A 15309-nucleotide genomic window follows, 5' to 3' on the forward strand; every position below is an offset into this window, starting at 1 on the left:
CCACAACCCACGGACGGCTTTTATCTCTTTCTCCTCTTTTTCATCCCCCTCGATTGTTTTTTTCCACATCGTCCCTCCAAAATCTCGCCATTCCGAAACAGAAAACAGCATAGGTGTGTCAGAAAAATGACCCCATCGCTGTCCTAATTTAATTAACTTTATCAACAGTTTTGCCGGTACTTCATTATCTCTCTTAGAGAGGATTCCAGCGAGTAGCATGTAACTTATCAACAGTTTCGCCGGTATTTCACTCCCTCTCTTAGAGAGGATTCCAGCGAGTAGCATGGCCGCAGCTTCTACTTGCATCACTGCGCCTGGGAGGCGAGAGGCCACCTCGCACCGTTGTCTGCTGCCGCCTTTGCGCCCGAGCAGCACTTCTCCCAGCCGTGGTTTCCCACTCCCCTCCTCTAGCTGCTTACCGCAGACTCGGAGAACTCAGTCCCGCTGAGCTATGGATCTCTGTGCATCCTCTGCTACCAGATGTCGGAGTGGGAGACGGACCCGGAGTAACGATGAGTCTCAATATGAGTATGGTCGTTCTCCCTTTATTCAAGTTCACACAGAGTATATAAAGACAGACAAGCGGAGCACGCGCTAGCAACAATTATACGATTGGCTTACAGTCTCTGTTCACGCGCCTAGAGCGCTCACACAATTAGTGCAGACCTCTTGTCCACGCGCAGCAGATGTTTCTCTATCTCCCGGAGGCAGTACCGCTTATCACTTACTTATCATGTAGCTACTTCTTCATACTTCTGTTTCTCAAGGACAGTTCACAGCCTCCTCCGGGCTCTCATCCCTATCAAAGACTGGGTTGCTCATTGTAATCAAGTCATGCCCTTTTTCACTCAGCCATTCCTCCACAGTGATGTGGGGAAGGAGTTTTCCCTTTAAACATCCAGTTCAACACTGGCAACCGAGGTGCCAGGAGAAGCTGTGCTTCAGTACTAATTACCTCCGAAGCAGCTCGAACCCCTTCATATGCCGCTAATATCTCTTTCTCAGTGGTAGTATAGCGATCCTCTGATCCTCTATATGCTCGACTCCAAAACCCTAGGGGTCGGCCTCGAGTCTCTCCAGGTGCTCTTTGCCGGAGACTCCAGATAGGGCCTTTCTCCCCGGCTGTGGCGTACAGCACATTTTTTACATCTTGTCCGGTTCGGACTGGCCCGAGGGCTACTGCATGAACAATCTCCCGTTTAATCTGATCAAAGGCTGACTGCTGCTCAGGGCCCCATTTAAAATCATTTTTCTTTCTAGTCTCTTCATAGAGAGGGCTCCCAATCTGACTGCAACCAGGAATATGCGTTCTCCAGAAACCCACAACGCCTAAGAAGGTTTGTGTTTCCTTTTTGTTAGTAGGTGGTGACATAGCTGTTATTTTGTTAGTCACATCCATTGGGATCTGGCGACACCCATCTTGCCACTTAATTCCTAAAAACTGAATTTCCTGTGCAGGTCCCTTAACCTTACCTCGTTTGATGGCAAAACCGGCTTCCAGGAGGATTCGAATTACCTTCTCTCCCCTCTCAAAAACTTCTTCTGCTGTATCGCCCCATACAATGATGTCGTCAATGTATTGCAGGTGTTCTGGAGCTCCACCCTTCTCCAGTGCAGTCTGGATCAGTCCATGGCAAATAGTAGGACTGTGTTTCCACCCCTGGGGCAATCGATTCCAGGTATACTGGACGCCCCTCCAGGTGAAAGCAAACTGTGGCCTGCACTCTGCTGCTAAAGGAATAGAGAAAAAAGCATTAGCAATGTCAATTGTAGCATACCATTTAGCCTCTTTTGACTCCAGTTCATGGTGAAGTTCTAACGTATCTGGGACAGCAGCACTCAATGGTGGTGTGACTTCATTCCAGCCACGATAGTCTACTGTCAGTCTCCATTCCCCATTAGGCTTTCGCACTGGCCATATGGGACTATTGAAGGGTGAGTGAGTCTTACCGATAACCCCTTGGCTTTCCAACTGACGAATCAATTGCTGAATTGAAGCAAATTGAAGCAAAGAATCCCGGTTAGTGCGATATTGTCGCCTAGGCACCATTGTAGTAGCAATGGGCACATTTTGTTCCTCAACTCTCAGCAACCCTACAATAGAAGGGTCCTCTGACAGGCCAGGCAATGTAGACAGTGGCACAACTTTCTCCATCTCCACCGCTGCTACACCAAATGCCCACCGGTAGCCTCTCGGGTCCTTAAAATACCCTTTCCTGAGGTAATCTATGCCAAGAATGCATGGTGCATCTGGGCCAGTCACAATGGGGAACTGTTCCCATTTATTCCCAGTTAGGCTCACTTCAGCTTCCAGTACAGTCAGGTCTTGAGATCCTCCTGTCACTCCAGCAATAGTGACAGATTCTTCCCCTATGTGATTTGATGGCATTACGGTGCACTGTGCACCAGTGTCCACCAGGGCCCTATACTTTTGTGGTTCTGGTGTGCCAGGCCATGGAATCCACACGGTCCAATAAACTCGATTGTCCCTCTCCTCCCCCTGGCTGGAGGCAGGGCAACCCTAGTTTTGATGAGAGAGCGCACCACTTCCATCTGTGACAGTTGCGTGTCGTAAATCAGGCTCCGAGGCCCATCTCTGCCTTCTAGGGGACTTTTCTCTGGAAACCGGAGCAACACTTCTCCTGGAAGAACCCCTCCTGGGAGGTGTCTTACTCCGCAACTCACGTACACGTGTCTGTAAAGCCGAAGTAGGTTTTCCATCCCAATTCCTCATGTTTTCTCCCTGATTACGCAGGGTAGACCACAGGATGTGTCGTGGTGTGCTTTGCTTCTCTCGACCAGGTTTAGTAGGGAAGTGTTTGTCCCCACCTAAGATATTGGCCTTGCCAAATGATTTCTTCAGCGCTGAGACACTGGCCTGTGGGGCAGAAAGAAGATTATTTGCATAATGCTGCATTCGAGCATCCATATCACCCACCGTCAGTGCCTCATCATCTGTCCAGCAAAATAATGCCAATACATTAGCATATGCTGCCGGTGCACTCAGTACCCATTTGCGCCAAACAGGTCCAGTCATTTTGAGTGCATCTGGATCTAATGATGTCTGCAGGTCGTCCAAGTGTGACGAAACGGGAAAAAGGACTTCACTGAGAGGTTCAAATTAAGAATTTATTTGGACTTCACTCACAGGTCCAATTGCTTCACTCACAGGTCCAATACGTCACTATTGCGAGTTCTATGTGTACAATGGCGATTACACTATTGCAACTTAAAAGCAATTCGCGGAATACACTATTGCAACCTACAAGTGATCCCGAAAAGTAACAACACAAACCACAAGCGCGCTAGACATTAATACCTTAAAAGAGTGCACAAATCACAATCTTAATAGCATGCCATATGCCATACGTATGTTTCTTTATCACTTACCCTTTCTCTCAGGTAAGGTTGCTCAATCCCTGGGAAGTTACCCTGTACAGCGTCCTGGACAAGGGGGGGGACGAAGCTCCTACAGGCCAGCTGTATCATTGGAAGATTACCCCCATTTTCCTCCTCAAACCTTGCGGTTTATATTTCCTGATTCTGTGGGGGTGCAGGATTATGCCTGAGCGGATTACACTATCTGGGATATTTACCTCTGGTGGTGTGATGGCTAAGTCTCTGTTGCCAATCTTGTGATGTCTAGCACGCAAAGTCATGGGACTAGTGGTGGGATGGGACTCAGGGCATTTTATTTGTTAAGGCAGTTAAGGCTCCATTCAGTTTCGGTTCTTACTGTGATGCAATCTTGAGACAACCCCGGGCTGAGCCGTTTTTGCAGCTCCCCCCAAGTTATCGCTGCATAGACAAGGCAAGGCGGAGATGAAGCCGAGTCGGATGACAGCTCCCTGCATCTCACCTATTGTGCTCTGAAACCGGTTTGGCTGGGTGCTCCCATACACCGAGTCACTGAAAATCATCTCTCGCACAGCTATTTCCCTCAGATTCTTAACACCGCTCTCAATAGTTGTCCACTTGGATGGCTGGTACATGATATCATCCCCATAGGGCTACCTGCTTCTCACACTTAACAGGAGTCGCCTCCAGAGGGTGAGGGATTGTGGTGGTCTTCCAAAAGCTCTGTCAATAACTGATTCTCTAGCTAATGGTGCTAGCCGCTTGGCTTCTCTACCATCTAAGTCCAAACTATCAGCCCCAGTGTCCCAGCATTGGAGCATCCAAGGAATCACTTGCTCGCCTTCCTGGCGGCTGTAATCCTTACGAATGTCTCGCAGCTCAGTTAGGGTTAATGATCGAGTAGTTTCCTGTGTTACTGTATTGCCTGATGTCCCTGGTTGACCATTGTCATCTGAGGCTACAGCACGCTTCCTCTTATGATGGTCTGATTGGAAATCATGAAGGGAAGAAAAAGGGGACTTATGAGAAAGACGGCAGAAAAACAAAAAACTTTTTATTAGGGCCTGCTGCGATGGGATGAGGGGTAATGGCTTTGAACTAAGCGAGGGAAGACTGAGACTAGATATAAGAGAGAATTTTTTTACGATGAGGGTGGTGAAACACTGGGCCAGGTTGCCCAGCGAGGTGGTAGATGCTCCATCCCTGGAAACACTGAAGGTCAGTTGGACAGGGCTCTGAGCAACCAGATCTAGTTGAAGATGTCCCTGCTCACTGCAGGGGGGTGGGACTAGATGGTCCTTAAAGGTCCTTTCCAACCCAAACTATTTTATGAGTCTGTGACGAGACTGTAATAACAATAAGACAATAAACTGTAAGGAAAATTTCAAATGAGGTTACGAAAGATGTAATATATAAATATATATTACACACAATAGTGGTTCAGGGCCCAGGGATTTTCAGAACTCAGCCAGAAAAAGCACTGACCAACCAGATGTAACTGTGAAGTGTTCCCTTCTGTCACGGATGAAAATATTTGACATGGGTATGATTTAGCAGCTATTTAAAATCTATTCATGATGTAAGGTAGATTGAGAGGTTGGAGGGTTGAATTTTAGCAGCACTTAAGCATTAACTGGTTTAGGGGTTCGCAAAGTGAGTAAACAAAATAATTGAATAGTGACTTAGTTACAGATTCAAAGATGGCAAGATTCACGCTCACTTACTAGAAGGTGTCCTGAATCAACACATGTACGTCTGAGTAAAGGTACAAATCACACATTAATACATATATGTACCTATAGCCAAGCAAAGCATGTAGGTGCGTGCACACACACATACAGGTCTCTGATCAGGAGTTTCTTAATAGCAGGCAATGGTAGCGAGCCAAAAGGTGCTGATTTTAGGTCCTGCAGGTGCATGGATGGACAGAAGAGCATCCACATCCACAGAGCCAATGTGCATCTCACAACACACTGGTGGAGAGGTGGATGGGAGAGACACCAGCCTGCAGTTAAAATTTCCCTCTCTCAGATGTAGGGTGAATACTCACAATGCATCAGCGTTCCTCAGGGGGCGGTAGTGGAGGCTTGAGGAGGGTCTTCTCTCGCCCTGGCCTCCAGGTGTCAGCCGGAGAGGTCTCAGCTCAGAGGAGTTACTGGCCACAGCCCACTGCCATCCAGGAGAGCTCAAAAGGTCTTTACTAGAATCACTACTTTTAGGATGTGAGACAATTGACTTTTGTCAGGTACTTTTCCACTCCGGCCCAACTCGGACAAGGGTTACACAACCCCAGAACTTGCTAGATTTTGGGGTCCTGGTATTGCTCCCTCTGTGGCCACGAACCATACGGTGTCAGGGGTGATCGATTGTTGTTATTATCTCCAAGCAGTGGGAGCCATGAGGACCAAGCAGACTACTGTGTTCTGGTCTGTCACTCTCTTCCTTTTCTCTCTCATGTTAGACCATTATGTTATGTTCTGGTCTATTGTGTTGTTCTGTGGCCCAGGGCTGGATGGAGATCGCACCAAGTACTGAGCAGCCTGAAGGGGAGGGTGGTTGCACCACCACTGGCACTCACTCAGAGATGGCAAGTGGTGGACACCATTCCTTCTCCAGCCACTTCCCTGGCCTGGTGGAGCACCAGCACAGCAAGGACTCTGCACCGTGAGCATGCTGTAGGGTACCCACGCTCTGGGTATTATCTTGAAGTAGCTGAACACAGGCATTTTTCTCTCCAAGGCATTTTCCAGCCCTGGGCAGCTCCTGTCTGATCTCTCCCCATCCCTCCTCTGGTCTGGCCTGGTGCTCCTGGCCCCTTCCCTGTGCTCCTCACAGCACTCCAAGCTGGCAGTGGTGCTCTACAGAGCAAGTGGGCTGTGGGACCGTGGAGTGACTCCACACTGGCTGTGCTGGTCAGTGAGGGACGCAGATGCAGCTGGATGGCAGCACTGCCACTGAGCTCCTTCCCAGGGGTCTACAGCTGTGGAATGGGCTGAGAGCATTTGTCATGACTCAGGATGTTTTCCCATGTGCACATTGAACCATCCATGGGCTTTGACTGAAGGAGACATGAATCACCCTCCAGTCTCCTTTTTGCGATCTTGCTGGGTCCCCACGGCCTCCACAGGGATGGCAGAGCCCTTGTTTGCTTGTGCATACTTAAATGTAGTGCTTTGCCTTTGGGTGACTCCAGCTTGGATGGTCCCTTCTTTTGGGAGGCCAACCCCTGGCACATGGTGTCCCTCTAGATGCCCTCTGCTCTCTTGGGGTCTCCAGTTTCCCCCACAGAAAGACAGGCAGCTACCTTTCAGCTCTGCTGCAATGCAGGACAGGCCTAGGCAGGCCCTTCAGCGTCCATTCACCATCTCCAGTGGCACTGGGCACCCACAAGTGAGAGCTGAGTCCAGGCCTCCCTCCTCAACACATCTCCCAGTGCCCTCTACTCATGAGCCCACTGAGACCCGAGCTCAGCAACAGCCAGTGCGAGTGCAGTTCCTGGAGCCTGGTCCTGACTTCAGCAGGAAGAAGAGCCCAGAGTTCCAGACCTGCCCCTGGGAGAGCTGCCCTTTTATTACAGAGATGCTCCTCGGGAAGGCAGCTCTGACACTGTGATGACACATTTACCAAAAGCCTCTGTATTATTCAGCACAGTAGGATCATGCTTCTGCAGATGGAGTGAATAGCAACAGTCCAGAGTGAACATGGTCATCACAGGTGAAAAACAAATGAAGCACAAACACACCCTGAGAAAAGCTAAGAACAGCCTGTGAGGAGAGATGGGCAGCTCTACTGCTGCTGAAGGTGAACCCATGGAATCTGTTTCTTCAATGCTTCTTTGAGCTCCTGGTTCCTCATGCTGTAGATGAGGGGGTTCACAGCTGGAGGCATCACAGAGTATAGCACTGCCACCACCAGGTCTGAAACTGGTGAAGAGATGGAGGGAGGCTTCAGGCTTCCCAGAGGATGAGCAGGGGGGATAAAGGCTGTGCTCCAGGGAACATCAACTCAGATCCTATTCCTGTTGTTTATAAGAGAAGGTGACTGGATTTACCCAGGGCAGACTGCACCTGGACAGCCTCGTTGCTTTCTGTAGTAAAAGCTCAGGATTTCTGGACAGAGGGTAGAGCGGTATCTTTTACCTGCAAATCAGAAAGGCATTCAGCATCATCCCCATCCTGTGTCTAAATTCGGATATTATAATCTGCATTAGTGGATAAATAGGTGCGTAAAAAAACAGCTGGACTTCTGGACTCAGAAAGACATGGTCTATGTGTGGTGCCCTTCTGGGGGCATCTAGCCAGTAGGGTCCTTCCGGGGTCTATACCATAACCTTCCCTGTGTAACATGTTTGTAATGACCTGGAAGAGATAAGGGTGTGTTTGTTCATAACATTTGTAGATGAGACCATATTGAGGAGAGCAGACACTACACTGAAGGCGGGGCTGCCATCCCCAACTTTCCTTTGACAGGCCAGTGGGATGGGCCATAAGTTAAAGTCTTGTCCATGAGGAGGACTAAGCCCCTGCGATGGTGGAGGCCATGGACTTCCTGCGTGGGAAGCAGCTCTCTGGGAAAGGCTCTGGTGGCTATTGGGTTTCATTAGGCAAAACATGAGCCATCAAGAAAGGTGGCCAACTGCATCGTGGGCTGTGTGAGCAGGAGCACAGCCAGTGGAAGGGATTATCCCCCTCTTCTCTGCACTTCTAAAACTACATCCAGATTACTTCCCTAGTTTTTTTATCCCCCACAATGCCAGAGAGAACTTCGTTCCAGTTCAGGTATCAAACTTTTGCCCATCCTGCCTGGAGAGCCAGGAGAGTTGTGTCATCCAACACCCAGAGTCAGAAGGAAGATGGGTGCAGTGTGAATTGTGATGGCTTGGACTCAAGTGAAAACTCAAATCCTGAGCTGTCAGGACCACATTGGCTGCACTTAGACATAAGTTACCTGACGTGCGGAAACAAACCTTACAACTCGCAGAGAGTTATAAAGCAGGTATGTTTATTGCGGCGCCGGGTGCAAGGGGGATCGCTCCTCCAAACTTGCACACCGGTTTGTAAAACAAGCGTCTATTTATGATGAAAAGCATACATATTCATTAATGTGGGCTGGGTTATTATAATTGATTCTAAGAAAAGGCGTTACTATTCTAATTATTTCTAGGAACTCATTATCATAAGTCTCCTCCCCTTGCCGCATGCGTACTGTCACCTGGTGGTCGTGGGCTGGGGTCTTCTGGAGGAAGGCTCGCGGTCTTCTTCACCGTGTACCTTCACCTTTGTCCCAGAATGCTGGGTTGGCCGGATCCCAAACCGCAAAACTAGTCCCGACCAGATGGACACCTTTCCCAGACAGCTGGGTCCCTCCTTAGCATGCAGGCTGCTCCCGCTATCTTATACACAAGGCCATTTCTTTATCTTGGAATGCTGGGCTCCGAGCTTTGTTCTTTCCCAGGCTGTACTAAATTCACACTAACAACCTTTAACCATTCATTTTCTGAATCAACCTGACACAACTCTGAGTTCAGACTGAGTTGGTGGAGTTTCTCACAGCCCTCACAGAGGAGGGCAGGGTGCTGGGGAGAGGGGAGCATGTATCGGTTTCCCAAATGCCAAGACAGTGCCCAAACCATTTCCCTTGGCCTCTGGCATCTCATTTCTTGAGATGTGAGAAATGCTGGGACTTCTTCTCTTTGGGCAGAGAAGAACCTAATGAGGTTCAACAAGGGCAAATGTAGGGTCCTGCACCTGGGGAGGAAGAACCCCAGGCACCAATATAGGTTAGGGGTGGATCTTCTGGAAAGCACTTCTGAGGAGAAGGATCTGGGAGTCCTGGTGGATAGCAAACTTTCCATGAGCCAGCAATGTGCCCTTGTTGCCAAGAGGGCCAATGGAATCCTGGGCTGCATAGGGAAGAGAGTGGCCAGTAGGTGGAGGAAGGTCATTCTCCCCCTCTACTCTGCACTGGTGAGGCCACAACTGGAATACTGTGCCCAGTTCTGGGCTCCCCAGTTCAAGAGAGACAGGGAACTACTGGAGAGAGTCCAACGTAGGGCAACTAAAATGATTAAGGGATTGGAGCACCTCCCTTACGAGGAAAGGCTGAGAGAGCTGAGGCTCTTTAGCCTGGAGAAGAGAAGGCTGAGAGGAGACCTTATCTATGTTTACAAGTACCTAAAGGGTGGGTTGAAGGATGACGAATCTGGACCCTTTTCAGTCGTTTCCAGCGATAGGACGAGGGGCAACGGGCACAAGCTGGAACATGGGAAGTTCCATTCAAATATGAGGAAAAACTTCTTTACGGTGAGGGTGACAGAGCCCTGGAACAGGCTGCCCAAGGAGGTTGTCGCGTCCCCTTCTCTGGAGATTTTCAAGACCCACCTTGATGCAGTCCTGAGTAACTCTAGGCAATCCTGCTTTAGCAGGGCAGTTGGACTAGATGATCTCTAGAAGGTCCCTTCCAACTCTGACAATTCCGTGATTCCGTGATTCAGTCAGTAATGCTTCAATAATCCTTCAGGTGCTTGTGTGATTTCCCTAAGAATATCAGTTTCTAAAAAAAAAAGAAAGAAAAACAAACAAACGAAAACCCCACCAACATTAACCTGCCTTAATCTCAATTTAGTGGTTCTCATCTGTGACTGCCACTCTGGGCAACGCCATTTACATCAGTATCTGCAATGTAAGCCATGATACTCCATTCTCAAGGACAAATCTAAAGCCGTTCAGATGAAGGGTGGTCCTTAAAAAGTCACTGTTTCTGTCCCCAGGTGGCATGGATACTGCTGATTCCCCACTCCAGAGCAGCAGAGGCTGGATCCCCTTCTCAGGACAGACTTCTGGCCAGGAAACCACAACCACAGAGGTATCTCACCTGGTTCTTACGGACGCTTTGCTCAGCAGCCGTTTTGGAGTATTTAGTTCTTTGTCAACTCTTTCCACACATCGGAATGCCAGAAAAACAAACATTCCACAAAAGTTTCTTATAATGTCCTTATTGTAGAAAAGTTCATCTAATCTGGAGGCAGCCACGAATATTTTCATGAGCACCAAGAAGATCTAAGAAGCTCAAGGCCTCCTCTCAAGTGCAGCAAATTCTTGCAACCACGATTTGAGCCTGAAAGTGGGAAGGAATTTGTCTCTTGGTGGAGGAGGAATAAATGTGTTGTGAGAGTACGTCAGGGCTGAAGGCCCTTGCGCAAATCAGGGATGATGGAGACCTTTCCATCTTGTGCACCTGCCTCAGCCTAAGAAATGGGGAATGCCTGCTGCTGGGGGTGTCTGTGCTCAGTCGTGCCCCATGAGCTGACCTTGCTCTCTTTTGCAAGAAAGAAGAAAATAGGAGGACTCAGTTTGCAACAGCTCAGTCAGCCAGTGGGAAACAAAGAAGCAATTACATTGAGGGGAGGAGGGTTGCAGGGGGGTCGGATTAGCAGAAGAAAAGAAGGAGGAAATAATGATTTCTGTGTTAAAAAATCGGGTAGCCAAGACCCAGCTCGTGTACTTTTCTTCTGAAGAAGGATCTACTTTTCCTTTTTTCTTTTTTCAGCAGGGCTGACCCTATCAGAGTGGCTTTCACAACTCTCCTCTGCTAGAAAGCCCAGAGAACACGAGGGATGCGATACATCTATTTGGATTTAGACATGTCCAGTAGAAGGGCTTGATTCAGCTGCCCACTTCTCACTGCCAATAGGGAGATTCCCTGAGGAATCCCAGGCACGCAGGAATCCACCCCTCAGCGTGGCTGGGAAACGGAAGAGGAAGCAGCATGTTTAGAGTAAGTTGTCTCCCACCCCTGGGCAGGTGGGGCATTTCACAGCTCCCAGGTGAATGGGCGGGATCACAAATGTGTTTGCTTGAAAGAAGGAAAAAGGCCAGGGAATATTTTTCCACTCTTCAACACCAGACCTATATTTCTTTAAGACACAAATTCCCTTCTCCCACTTCTCACTCCACAAACGATCCACAGATTCTGCACTTGTAGAGATATACCTGGTACACAAGATGTGCACTTACAAGTTGTCTATGCTTGATCAACAGAGATCCACAACCTGTTTGTGCCTGGTGGATCTCATCTCATACGAGCTCTCAACGCGGGCCACAGTTTTCCTGAGAGCATTTCCTAGAGCCGCCTTGACCTCCCTGTTCCGCAGGCTGTAGAGGAGTGGATTGACCATGGGCGTGAGGATGGTGTAGAAAAAGGAGAGCACTTTATTGAGCTGCCTCAGTGGGGCTGTCCTGGGTACCATATAGACAATGATGAGGGTGCCGTAGAAAACAGTGACCACAATGAGGTGAGAGGAGCAGGTGGAGAAGGCCTTCTGCCTCCCCATGGTGGTTGGGGTCCTCAGGATGGCAGCGATGATGCAGAGATAGGACACCAATGTGAGTACAAATGGGAAGACTACATCCAGAAAGCAGATTGCAAAAGTAACCAGTCTAAGCACCGTGGTGTCACTGCAGGCAAGCTCTAACAGTGGGGCAAAATCACAGAAGAAGTGATCGATTGCATTGGGACCACAGAACCGTAACTTGGAAAATTGTCCCGTGACTATGGTAGACATTAGTAATCCTGCCAGCCAGGATCCAGCTGCCAGCTGGAGACAGAGCTTCCAGTTCATGAGGCTTGCATAGAGCAGGGGGCGACATACGGCCAAGTACCGATCATAGGACATGGTGGCCAGCAGATAGCACTCGGCACCTGCAAAACAGCCAAAGAAAAAGAACTGTGTCATGCAGCCCTGAGCAGAAATGGTTCTGTCCCTGGTTTGGAAGCTGGCCAGCAGCCTGGGCAGGATAGTGGCAGTGTAGCAGATTTCTGCACTGGAGAAATTCCCCAGGAAGAAGTACATGGGAGTGTGAAGACGTCGATCTGCCACCACCAGCACAACAATGAGGAGGTTGCCAAACACGGTCAGCATGTAGATCGTGAGAGAGAGCAGGAAGAGAGGCACCTGCAGCTCGGGGACATTACTCAGTCCCAGCAGGAGGAACTCCACTGGCGATGTCTGGTTGTCCCATTCCTCTTTCTCTGTGAAGTGCTGTAGGACCTTCTTTTCCCCTCGTGGCAGGAAGGGAACCTGAGGAAGGGCATGCATTTCTGGTTTTTTTTTGAAAAGGAATTGGGAAGAAGTCACTGCTGGAGACAAGATGGAGGTTTTCCCCCATTCAACTGGATTCAGACTTAGTCTAGGGGCACTATTTGTTGGGAAAGGGCAGGAACAGGTTCTCCGAGAGGGCCAATCTGCTCTTCTTAGAAGAACCTCCTCTGATGAGAGAGATGAGTTGCCGCATTGAGGTGCCTGTTTCTGTGGAATGAAAGAGAATGTTCATTTGCTCACATTAGATTATGAGGCATGAAGTTATTCCCAGTAGTACCCGGCATAGACATTGGCCATGTCCTGCTTTCAAGCAACAGAAAGATGGGCCAGAGAGAAAAACTTGATTGTGCAAAAAAGCCTTTAGGGGAACGCATCGTGCCATAGATGGTTTCTTCCCACTGAGGAAGAACAGACACTGAACAGGATCAGGATTAGTGGTCTCAACTCCCTGAAACATTTGCTTTCTGATGAGACAATTCTGTCCCTGGACAGTCCATCTCTTTCCACTGAGCAAGAGTGGCCAGGAGTTACTAGCTTGGTCATTGAAGGCACTGCAAAGGGTCTGTTAGGCAGGAGACTTACAAGCAGATGTGAACTTGGGAGAGGAGGATGGAGAAAACTGAATTCCAGAGAAGAGGGACCTGAGCTGCCTAAGCTTAATGAGGAAAAAGTGATGTTGCTCAAGGAGGAGGGGAAAAGGACAGGGGTGATGATCATTTGCTGGCCATCTTTTCCTCCTCGCCTTCAACTTCTGTGTGTATTTGGGCTGCCTCCCTGCAGCAGCACAACTCCTGGCCCTCAGCATCGCCACCTGAGTTCTCAGGGCTCCCTGTTCAGTGTCGCAGTGGAGACACCAGAGTGTGCCGAGGGTGAGTGGGGGCTGAGGCAGGGCAGGATCATAATCAAGCAGAGGTTGCCAGTAAATGCCTGATACGTGCCCCATTGCTTGCCCACAGCACGTCTGTGGCTGAAAGAGAATGCACTTAGCCCACACCTCCTCTTCTGGCTTTCATAACATTCGGGTCAGTCAAAACACTGTCCCTGATGATTCCCTGCCTCAAACTTTACACATTTTGCAGTGAGTTGGAGATGGCCAAGGCAGGCACCCGGGTAGCCCAGAGAGTTCCTGGGATGGAGGAACCCCACCTACTCTGGGATGCATTGTTCCTGAGGGTGCTTCCATGGGGAGTGTGCCCCAGATTCACCGCTCTCAGGAACTCACGTCCCATGCGGATGGCTGAGAGACAGCTGTGAGACGGCTGAGGGACCGAGATCGATCCCTAAGACACAAGCAAGATGGAGAAAGAAACAGAGAGACTGAGCTGAGAAAATAAGGGACACGTATTGGCACACCATTGGCCCCATACACTCTGCCCCAACCTCTTCATGTCCATGCAGGTGTCTGATGCCCCACAGCTCTGACTGCACTGATGGTCGCGCTGCCTGTATCTCTGTTCAGCAGTGCCAAGGACACACAGAGGGTATCTGGAGGAAAGAGTGAGCTGGAATGAGAAGACATGCAGGACAGGACTGTACCAAGACACATGGTCTCACTTCCTAGTTGTCACTGAGCAGAGAGCCACTGGCACATTAACCACACCTGCCTCAGCAAATCCAGGACCTACCTGTAATCCCCAGCATGATGACGACCTTCCCTCTGAGGGTAACGGAGGATGAAAGGCAAGGTCTGGGTGCTCTCTTCTGCCTCTTCCCCGTTCCATCCTCCCTCTTTCAATTCTGCCTGCAGATGCTGACCCAGGACTCAGCCATTGCTCTGTCCTTGCACTCTTCTGTCAGCATCTCCTTCGGTGAGTCTTCACCAGCACCGAATATCCCCAGCTCTGCAGTGCCTCCCGGGTTTATAGAAGAGCCTCCTGAAGGTTCCTGCTGCAGCTCCACTCTCTGTGTCACAGAAACTGAGCGTTGTGCAAGTGAATCCCTGTGGGGATGAAAGCCCTGAGCTGCCCTCTCTTGGACCTCTATGCTCTTAGGAAGAGGGGAAATGAGCTAGGGCAATGAGCCTTCAAACTCATGGAGCAGAACTACAATGAGATATGCGTCACAGCTTCTGCCCGACTCCATGAACGGTCGGTCGGTGGGAAGGAAGGAGTTATTTCCTCCAAGCTGAGGAGAATGGCAATGTGGGGCGGGATGAATCACCCTCGGGGGTGCCAGGCTCTGCTACTGAGGAGAGAAGAAACCCAAACCTTTCCCAGAGGCAAATTTGCCCCCAAACTCTCTGGGGACTAAAGGGAGCTCAGCTGCTGATCTAGACTGCCAGTTAGGATCCCACCCTCCAAAAGGAAAGGTGCACAGGGTTCTCCTTGGCTCCAGCTTTAGGTCAAGGGGAGCAAGAGGGCATAGAATCATAGAACAGTTTGGGCTGGAAAGGAACTTAAAGATCATCGAGTTCCACCCCGCCTTCCATGGGCAGGGACACCTCCCTCTACACCTGGTTGCTCCATCCAGCCTGGCCTTGAACCCCTCCAGGGATGGGGCAGCCACAGCTTCTCTGGGCAACCTGAGCCAGGGTCTCACCACCCTCTGAGTAAGGTATTTCTTCATGATACCGCTCAGCTCTGTTGACTTGCTCCTCATGACAAATAGACTCCTGTCTCTCAACTGAATGCAAATGGAGAGAGGGACCCTGGGACACCATTTAGGATAAGCAACGGCACAGAGCATTGTCTCCAGTGACGTCAGACGTGGTGGTCAGGGCTATGTCCAGTGGCGTCTTAAAAACCTCAAAGGATGGACATTCCATAGCCTTCCTGGGCAACTTGATCCAATGTCTGTCTGTCCTCACAGTGTATGTTCTTCCTGTTCCAGGTCAGAATCTCCCCTGGTTCAGG

The 15309-nt window shown here is 49.7% G+C and overlaps 1 protein-coding gene across 1 annotated transcript; it reads right to left on the reverse strand.

The window, feature by feature from the left end:
* Window positions 1-11389: 11389 nt before the first annotated feature.
* Window positions 11390-12454, reverse strand: LOC141478735 (olfactory receptor 5AP2-like). The gene has a single exon (XM_074167723.1). The coding sequence runs from the start codon at window positions 12452-12454 to the stop codon at window positions 11390-11392; it is 1065 nt and encodes a 354-aa protein (XP_074023824.1).
* Between the last annotated feature and the right edge of the window lie 2855 nt (window positions 12455-15309).

This window comes from Numenius arquata, unplaced genomic scaffold (assembly GCF_964106895.1).
Source record: "Numenius arquata unplaced genomic scaffold, bNumArq3.hap1.1 HAP1_SCAFFOLD_133, whole genome shotgun sequence".
Lineage (NCBI taxonomy): Eukaryota > Metazoa > Chordata > Aves > Charadriiformes > Scolopacidae > Numenius > Numenius arquata.

What these genes read in the sequence shown, in the direction of transcription:
- LOC141478735 (XM_074167723.1), bottom strand. Translation starts at nt 12,454, where the DNA reads ATGCATGCCCTTCCTCAGGTTCCCTTCCTGCCACGAGGGGAAAAGAAG.